Source organism: Octopus sinensis, linkage group LG10 (genome assembly GCF_006345805.1).
Source record: "Octopus sinensis linkage group LG10, ASM634580v1, whole genome shotgun sequence".
NCBI lineage: Eukaryota > Metazoa > Mollusca > Cephalopoda > Octopoda > Octopodidae > Octopus > Octopus sinensis.
In genome coordinates this window covers 85,205,634-85,216,272 of record NC_043006.1, presented here as the reverse complement: position 1 = coordinate 85,216,272, position 10,639 = coordinate 85,205,634, and the positions used below count along the sequence as shown (strand labels likewise).

General features: G+C 34.0%; 1 protein-coding gene across 33 annotated transcripts in view; it reads right to left on the bottom strand.

The window, feature by feature from the left end:
* Nucleotides 1-10,639, bottom strand: part of LOC115216372 (protein MTSS 1) — a 337,421-nt gene that overhangs the window by 82,058 nt on the left and 244,724 nt on the right. For 15 of the 33 annotated variants that reach the window (XM_036506884.1, XM_036506899.1, XM_036506878.1 and 12 more), the window contains 2 exons: nt 6,286-6,330; nt 69-101 (listed from right to left, as the gene is read on the bottom strand). The exons of 8 other annotated variants lie outside the window; for them this stretch is intronic. In XM_036506884.1, coding sequence (XP_036362777.1) covers nt 69-101; nt 6,286-6,330 — 78 coding nt within the window. The remainder of the gene's footprint in view (nt 1-68; nt 102-6,285; nt 6,331-10,639) is intronic. 10 more of the 33 variants (XM_036506885.1, XM_036506887.1, XM_036506889.1 and 7 more) reach the window with 2 other exon arrangements.

Sequence of the window (10,639 nt, the reverse complement as noted above, 5' to 3'; positions counted from 1 at the left end):
GTCAAGTGCAGAAAACCAAAATATTGGGAAAAAAAAAGGAAAAAAAAAGGAAGTAAGATAGAATGTACCGTGACTTGTTTTTTTTTTCTGATTTGAGATGACTGAAAAGCAAAAAAAGAAATTTTATACTGGTGAGGTTTTTTGGGGAGCACAAGCACATGCAGGACAGCTAGAAGAAGTAACAATAATAATAATAATAATAATAATAATAATAATAATAATGATATTAATAAACCTTTCTACTATAGGCACAAGGCCTGCAATTTGGAAGAGAGGACTAGTCAATTATATCGACCCTAGTGTTTCATTGGTACTTTCGACCCCCGAAAGGATGAAAGGCAAAGTCGATATCAGCAGAATTTGAACCCAGAACAAACAGACAGCAGCGAGCTGGCAGAATCGTTAGCACGCCGGGCGAAATGCTTAGCAGTATTTCGTCTGCCGCTACGTTCTGAGTTCAAATTCTGACAAGGTCGACTTTGCCTTTCATCCTTTTGGGGTCGATTAAATAAGTACCAGTTACGCACTGGGGTCGATCTAATCGACTTAATCCATTTCTCTGTCCTTGTTTGTCCCCTCTGTGTGTAGCCCCTTGTGGGCAATAAAGAAATAAAAACAAGCAGACAGATGAAATTCTGCTAAGCAGTGTGCTTATGATTCTGCCAGCTTGCCGCCTTTATAATAATAATAATCCTTTCTATGGGCACAAGGTCTGAAATTTGGTGAGAAGGGACCAGTTAATTACATTGACACCAATGTATGACTGGTGCCTATTTTATCAACCCCCAAAAAGGATGACAGGCAAAGTTGACCTGGGTGGAGTTTGAAATCAGAATGTAAGAAGTTCAAATTCTGCCCAGGTCAACCATACCTCTCATCCTTTCAGAATCGATAAATTGAGTACCAGTTATGCACTGGGATTGATGTAATCGACTTACCCCCCCACACCCAAACTTGCTGGCCTTGTGCCAAAATTTGAAACTAATAATAATAATAATAAAGAATACAGAATAAACTAATATCAATAAGTGAATCCATCTTTATGTATATATGTGTGTATGTATACATACATACATATGCTTGGAATTACAGACAAGAGGAAAATGATATTCATTGTATAAAGTAGAGTATATATAATTTTAGTAAAATATAATTTTAACTATTATTAGTTAAAAGTCTAGCATTTCTGATTGTCAAACAACTTGTTAGTATTGAAATTGTTTGGCAATCATAAACATGAAATTTTAAGTGACAACAAACAGTTTGAAGCTGTGTATATATATATATATATATATATTATATATATATATATATATATATATATATATAAATATATATATATATATATATATAAATATATATATATAAATATATATAAATATATATATATATATAATATATATATATATGTATATATATAATTGAGTAGTATATTACTGGTCATGGCATATAACTAGTCAGAGTACATTTGAAGGGTCCTCAATATTGCTTAAGTGTAGTAGTCAACATGAAACCTATGGTAACATTCTGACAAGTTATATGGCATGACCAGTAACTTATTGCTAGATAAAAATATAACCACTTTGTTACTCATATCGAGTGTACTTTTTTTCCTGATTTGTGGACAACTAGCTAATTATATATATATATATATATTATATATATATATATATAATGATATAGATAGAAAATCTTGTAAAATTACTAATCAAATCATACTCCCCAAATGAAATGTCTTATCTGTTTCTAATAGAAAATGAGGTTAAATCTTTGACTGTAGTTTTTCTTTAAATACTACATTAATCTCTATTAATCAATGCTGGCTCAACATCAACCACACTGAAACATTTTTCTAAATGTTAATTGACAGCAGGTGCCTGTCGGAAAAGCACGTGGGAAAGACCAGATAATGTTACTGTACCAGAGAACATTAAGACACAAAAGGCTGCAACCAGGAAATGACACATATAGACAAATGTGATCTTGGCACTGAATCCAAATATTCTGTGATTATTTCTGGATATTAATGGTAATCAATTTAGAAAGGCTGCTGCAAATATAGTCAACATTGGCAGCACTAATTAGAGACTTAAGTTCACTACCTTCTGCAACAAAACCAGAATGATAGGATGAGTGTATTTTTTGGGGAGGGAACCAATAGAGAGACAATGATGAATAAAGGAAGTGGTGGGAGTCACAGACAGAACAAATATCAACAGCTGGACTAATTACAACACTAAAATATAATACAAGATATGAAAATCTTGAAAGAAACATATGCTGAAAAGAAGAAATCTTTAGAAGAAAAATCGAGAGTATTTAATTCATCTGACTTCTGTCAAGGAAGACCATTTTACTGGCTTTCATTGCATAATTCCTTTTTGAAAATAGATATGGAAATTAATTGGAAGAATTATTTGAATTAGGCTCACAGAGTTAAAATCCAAGAGAGAATCAATTTCCGAAGGATGGATTCCTGAAACAGATATGACCAAAATTTCCTTTATTGCTCTGTATAAGTTTTTAAATTCTTCTCAAAGAATGGTTTAATTCTTCTCAAAGAATGGGTTAATCCCGCCTACTTGATTAATAGCTTAAAGAATAAAGTGGTAAAACACAGCCATTAGTAGATGAAAATCTCTTTAACTGTTATGTAGAAATGTAATTCTTTTTTAAAAAACAGCTTTTGGACCCAAAGTGTTTTTTTTCTCTCCTTTCTAATAGCTTGAAGAATAAAGCTATACAACACTGCCATTGATAAAGGCTTTTAAGAAAGAGATGGATGAAGAAAAAAAATATCTGTATTGAGGACATGCAGCACAATGAAGGGGATGAGGAGGTTAGATAGGAACTGTATGCACTATATTACAACAATGAGAGGAAATGATGCTAAACTAGTACACTTTGAACACACTTATTTCTTCAATAACACATGATATATTTTATTTATCTTTTCATATAAGACAAAGAAAATAAAGAAAAAAATAGCTTGGACCACAAGGATTTTTTTACAGAGACTGAACAAACATCAAAAGCGACTGAAAAAATACCTAATGCTTCAAGCTTTTCTTTTTTTGTGGTTTTTACAAGATAACTTTCAGCCTACCTTGCAGTATTTTTCTGTCTTTGCTTTCAAATGAAATTATTCTTACCAATATAAATCACTAGTAATCTCTTAAAATTCCTCAGATGAAAATATAAAATAAATAAAAGCATGCTGTATTCCAACCAACATGGAGCTTTCATTTGTTGTCAGTTTTTACTGGTATTTTCTGTGAGTGCTTAGAATTAAATATATTTTCCTTGTCCGTGAGTGTTAGGTCACTGTATGATCTACTTAGGATATATCAAGTTCATTTCCCCAGCTAAGTGGAATCGATACATGCTGTTAATAAAGTGGTGCTGGTGAGTTTTATCATGTTAGTTTTGAGATAACTATGAAAAGGTTCACCTGACATAGAAACTGGTCAATCTTTAGTTTTAAAAGATATAGCTATCCGTGGGACTGATAATCAAACCAAAACAATCTAGGAAAATATAAAACTAGACCTGGATATCCCGAGTAAAGTGAAAAGACTATGTTAAATGCTGAAAAGTTGCTTAATAAATGTCCTTGTTAATAATTTCTCTTTTTAATTGAACTGCATAATTTTTTTTTTTGAAGTCATTACACTAGCACAATAAAAATGAACTTTATATAATAATAATATTAGGGAATAAATTATTATTCCAGCCTTACAGGTTAAATTCAGTATAATAATAATAATATACCGAAATTCATAATATATAATATATGTATATGACTAATTTAGAGACGAACCACCATTTCACAACTCAGTCAATGAAGAACCCATCCAAAACCATGCTGTCAGACATATAACATACATATGTTCAGTCTTGAAGATGTTTTGTATGTTATATGTCTCACAGCATGGTTTTGGACAGGTTCTTCATTGACTGAGTTGTGAAATGGTGGTTCGTCTCTAAATTAGTTATATATATATATATATATATATATATATATATATATATATGGAGAAAGAGAAGATTCCCTTTAGTCATGAATGACCATCGGATTGCACCTAGAAAGTTCCCCTTCGAGGCACAAGTCTGGGCAAGATTGTTTATGGAAGACCAGCAGTCATCCATGTATGCCAGCCTCTCCTCTCAATGTCACTGATGTTATCCAAGGGAAAGTCAAAGGCCGATATAGCTTGGCACCAGTGACACCACAACTCATTTCTACAGCTGAGTTAACTAGAACACGTGAAATAAAGTGTCTTGCTCAAGAACACAACACACAGTCTAGGAATCAAACTCATTCCCTCATGATTATAAGCACAATGCTCTAAACACAGACAATTTTGAATGAATTTTCAAGTTGAAATTACTTTCGAATACATTCTAATTTCAATATTGAAGCCTGAGACAGAATTACAAGCTGCATTCAAAAACATGTTCAATGACTGAAGAAATATAATAAGATTCAAAAGACTCTTTCTGGAAAGCTGTTAATCCCCCCACCTGCTGACTTCAGCAAGAGGGACAACAGCAATAACATTTAATCTAATTAACAAGCGACCAAAGAGGATTAAAAAAAAAAGGTCAGAGATTAGTTTATCTTATCCTCAATGAAGACTACAGTGAAAGAAATTATTTTTAATAACAGTGAACACTTAATTATAAGTGAGGAATTAGGATCGTTGGATTATAAGATAAAGCAGATTATATAGAGTTTATGTTGACCAATGAAGACAGGAAGATATGTTGTGCCACGGATACCATATCTGACTTGTTTTCAAGTCTCTCATCAAAGCAACATAGACACGTGATGGATGTGCATAGCTACTGATATAAAAAAAAAGTCACAATTTAAAAGCTTTGTAATTGGAATGGACTAAAATGCTGTCTTGGAGAGATTTGTATTATCTACAGAAATTAGAGTTCAACATCAGGTGGAATGGACCCAGTTGTTCATGAAAAAAATTGGCTTAGACAAATAAGCTTAATTCCTCTCTAGTTAACCAAAATGGTCAACTGAAATAAAGTTATCACATTATAGTCTCATATGGTTAATATTAGAGAAAGGAGTTCAGAAAGAAAGTTATTTAAATCTCCAGAACTGACTAACTTCCTGTAAATAAATGAAATAAAAGCAAGAGAGGAAACAAAGCAGGTGAATGTACAGGTAATTTATGATAATATCTGAAGCTGCCGCAAGAGATATTGATGATACATAAAAATAAAGAGGGGGTTATTTTATTGCTTAACATTAAAATGTCGAGTAATAGTTCAATAAATAAGTAAAAATAAAAATGCTTTCGTCAGGTAGACTAGCATGTTCTGGTTTGACAAATTTATATTTTATATGTGTATGTGTGTGTGTATGAAATGATGTTATAAGAATTTAGAAACTTTGAGTGAACATGAAATAATTTGTTTTTAACAGCTGAATTCTAAGTACAAAAGCTATAAATAATAGCATGTAAATATTAGGTTAAAAAACCATTTGATAGAAAAGTCAAAGGTTCTTTTTTTTTTTTTTGTTAACCCAATATATACATTTCTTTTATTTTATTCTTTTACTTGTTTCAGTCATTAGACCACAGCCATGCTGGAGCACCTTCTTGAAGAAGTTTTAGTAAAACGAATTGACCCCAGTACTGTTCAATTCGATACATATTCTTTCTCCAAGATTCTAAATTATCAGTTGTCAAGCAGAGGTGGAGACAAATACAAACTCAAACACACACACACATTTCTTTCAGTTTTCAACTATCAAATCCACTCACAAGGCTTTGGTCAACCTGAGACTACAGTAGAAGACAATTGACTAAGGTTCCACACAGTGAGACTGAACCCAAAGCCATGTGGTTGGGAAACAAGCTTCTTACCACACAGCCATACCATATATATTGTTTATAGCTTTTCTACTGTTAAAAAAAATGAATTCTGTATATGTAAATATAATTATTGTTAACTGTTAGTAAAGATGTAAATGGAATCCATGCTTTCTTATTGTTAGTGAGACAAGTGCTGTAGAAGTAATGACATATACAATTACTACTGAAATTCTTTAATTAGTGGAAGGGGAATCTTTCTTGTATCATGGGGCTTGTTTAGGTGAGTCTATCTGTTAAGAGTAGCACAGAGTTCTGCTTTGCAGGCAGTTTGGAATCAGGATAAAGTATGAGTCTGCAATGCATCAGCATGCTTAGTTGAGAATGGTGAAGAGCTGCTGACCAGAGGCTATTTGCAATCAGCAAAATGGTTTACAGTGCTTACTTGTTCAGCAGTAAGGTTCTCCTCAGAAATGTCCTCGGTTTTCTCCTTAAATTTGAAGAAAATTTAACAAGCTAGGTTTAGAGAATAAGAATCTAGAAATGAAAACAATATCATGTGCATGCACATATAAATGAAATCAGTTCATTGCGATCGCTTTGCGGAAGAATCCTTTGAAATAACAAGCCAGCAGATAACATAAAACAGAGGATATGACAATACTCCCGAGTGTGTTTGGGACTCACTAACTTAGATAATAACCATTTGATAACACTATTTATGATTATAATAAGCAGCCTCTACTATGTGTGTGTGTGTGTGTGTGTGTGTGTGTGTGTGTGTGTGTGTGTATATATATATTGTTTGTTTTTATGTCAAGTTATATGTAAAAATAATTTAACATTAAACTGAAATATTACTCAATACTTTTTAGTAGAGTACCATATTTATCACAATTTTTCAAGTTTGGACTTGATTGCCTTTGTCAGACAAAGGTGGGCAAGCCAAATCTTTGAAATCACAGTTAACCTTTTTCTATTTAAATCAGACACGGCAGAAGTAAATAGACACCCCTTAAACATCATTTTATGTTTATTCTAACTTGTAAAGGTTTATGTTCTTTATTAATTGATATTTTAAAGTTTCAGATTCTACATGTAACTGTTTAATTATGTCATGGCATAAAATTGCAGAAACCCTTGGGATCCTGCTTTCTATAGTTAATAGAGTGATTGTGCAATTCACCAGAGAGGGAAAGGAGTCTACATCACCTCACCCAGATCAACCAGGACCCTTCTCTTTGCTAAGAGAAGTATGGAGGACAATCCTTGTTGCAAGGCCTCTGACATAGCAGAACAAGTTGATGTCAGTTTCAGAACAGCTATCAAGTATCTTCACAAACTTGGTTACTGTGGCAGAGCAGCAAGAAGGAAAGTCACTTCTTTGACCAGCCAACATCAAGTGGAGAAAAAATTGGGCCAGTCAGATGGTGGAGAGGCCAATAGCATTTTGGGACACTGTCATATTCTCTGATGAATCGAGATTTGCTGAATTTTCTGACAGAGGTTGAGTGTGGGTCTAGAGACTCTGCGATCAAGAATTTGATGTGAAAAGATTGCAGCCAACTAATTTCATACATTGGAGCAATGCTCAGATAAGGATGGACAAAGGTAAGTAGTGGGAGATGAAGGCAAGGATCAATAAGTAATGTGATGGTTAAATATATGAATGTTGTCTTTAAATAAGAAAAATCAATTCTCTTTTTTAATTTTCAATTGTTTCACTTGAGCATGTAGTTTAGTATTTAGTCTCAGTTCAGCTCTGATCCAGCAAAATCCATAATGAAAAATGGATTCCAGTTGTGAGCATCACACTGATTTTGCACTTTTGTCTTTTTGCAACAATGTATCTAGGACCACTGGCAAACAGTTACTTAGTCATAAACCAGCCCTGACTGAGCTATGATGGAAACAGTTTCTATCATGACCATCTTATCTTTATATAGTGAAGGTGTGTGGCTAAGAGGTTCAGGTATTCAGCTCAAGCTTGTAAGGTCCTGAGTTCAATACTTAGCGGTGCTTTGTGACCTTGAGCAAGACACTTTATTTCACGTTACTCCACTTCACTCAGTGGGCAAAAATGAGTAATGCCTGTATTTCAAAGAGCTGACCTTGTTGCACTTTGTGTCATGTTGAATCTCCAAGAACTATATTAAGGGAATGTGTATCTGTGGAGTGCTAGTTTTCATATATATATATATATATATATATATATATATACATCTAATATAGGATAAAATTTTTCAAAAAAAATTCTATAAATGGCCAGCATATTAAAAAATACCTTTAAAGATTAAATTTATAAACAACTTATAAACAAGGTCAAAAGAAAAAAAATTCTAGTGCCAAATATGCCAAAACACTTTTTCGGCATATTTGGCACTAGAATTTTTTTCTTTTGCCCTTGTATATATATATATTAGGCACAGTGTATGTAGGACCATATTATCTGACAGTCAGGAGTTAGTGTGGTGTGATGTGGTGAGACTATGAACAACAACAAGTGCAGCCTATCACATACAAATAAAACTAATTCAGAATAGAGGTCACTCTTCATGCTTACATGAAACAACCTCTCTAGTACCACTGGCATGTAGCAAGTGGGCAGCACACATTGTAAAGCAGCTGGCAATAAGAAGAGTGTTCAGATATTGAAGCCAAGCTAAAAACAGAACAAGAATGAGATGTTGGCTCAGCCGAACCATATTGCAAGTTTCCTCTGTAGAAGGGCAGTAACTTCAAATAAGAATCCACATGAACTGAAATAACCCATCCCAAGCCACAAGCCAAACCAGTATGAAAAACAAATGTAAAATGGATGAGCATATATAAAAGCTCATATATATATATAGGCTCATATATATTTGTGTGTGTGCATGTGTAAATGTAATGTTCTATCATTTGAAAGTTGTTGTTAAAGCAGATAACAACAAAAAAAACAGGCAAAATAATAAAATAATAGAAAGCATTTGTCTTTAAGCATTATCAGAGCATTTACAAACGAACCCCCTCCTCCCACCATCTCACTGTGACATCTAAAATAAAACAGATTCTTTACTCAACAGACCAACAATAACAACAAAAATATACTGCGGCATTCATAACAATAATTAAAAAAAAAAACACAAAAGATTCTAAAGCCAGAATAGGTTAGAATGAACTTCAGCTAACTTTAATTTATTTGGCTTTTATTTAAAAGTTTAGCTTAGATTTAAAGTCTTATACACTTCTGTCTTGAGTAACAAAATAATACTAAATAATAATAATAATAATAATCCTTTCTACTATAGTCTCAAGGTTTACAATTTTAAGGGAGGGGGTGAGTCGATTACATTGACTCTATTGTTCAATTGCTACTTTTATCTCATCAACCCCCGAAAGGATGAAAAGCAAAGTTGACCTTGGTAGTAATGGAACTCAGAATGTGAAGAGCTGGAAGAAATGCTGTTAAGTATTTTGTTGGTGTTTGTAGAACTTGGTCTAACCAGAATTAAATAAATATGACATTTCATGGATATATTTTATTCAAAGCTGTTTCATGTAACTTTGATTATTTAATTTGAGCTTGACCAAGCTGTTTGTATGTCAGCAAACACATCATTCACTGTTTTACTATGCTAAACATGATTTTACTTGACTACAATAATATATACATACATACATATACAGGGTGTAATGGGTAAATTGACAGCATTTTATATTTTTAATTTTGCGCATGTGCATTGTTTGTTTGTGATATTGTCAACTACACAGTATAGTAGGGCTGGTTGGGCACCGTCTGTGAGAAAAACAGCACCATGACATAATTCACTCTGTCAGAAATTTGGAAATGGCATGCTGTACTGCTTGACATTCATGCTGGAAGCTCCAATATGAATATTTCAGAGTGTATAGGGTGTCAATCTGAGGACATGTACTGAGAGTGATAAAAATCAAATATCTAGTCAACATCATGGGGTTTGCAGTGATCACTAGAGATGGCGATGTTATGCCTTCAATCATCTTCCCACATGGCCTCAGACTCAACATGGAGGCCTACATCAAGTGCGTGAAGGAAGTAGTTCTGCCCTGGGTCAAGAAGGTGGCTGCTGGAAGACCCTATGTCTGGCAACAGACTCTGCACCATACCACACAAACAGGAGAACCCAGTCATAGCTGTCAGACAATTTCTGCAACCATACCAACCCTAATATCATATCTATCTCTGCAGACTGCAACCCTCTTGATTATTACATGTGAGGCACAGTTGAGAGAGAGAGACCAACAAAACTCCTTGTAACACCAAAGATGAACTGAAGGCAAGGATTATGGCAGCATTAACCAACTTAAACAAGGAGACCATCCAGAAAAGTTGCAGGAGAGTCCAAAGTCGTCTGGAGGCTAAGGTTGAAGCCAATGGTGATTTTATTGAATAAGTTTACCCATTAGTATTTTTATGTAATTTTGGTAAATATATCTGTTAAAATGAAATGTTAGTGTTATTTTCATTTTTGCATAATTTAGATGATAGTTTATTCACCACACCCTGTATATATATATATCTCGCCTGGCCCTCGTGCCGGTGGCACATAAAAAGCACCATCCGTTCGTGGCCGTTTGCCAGCTCTGTCTGGCACCAGTGCGGGTGGCACGTAAAAAGCACCCACTACACTCACGGAGTGGTTGGCGTTAGGAAGGGCATCCAGCCGTAGAAACACTGCCAGATTTGACTGGGCCTGATGAAGCCTTCTGGCTTCACAGACCCCAGTAGAACCGTCCAACCCATGCTAGCATGGAAAACGGACGCTAAACGATGATGA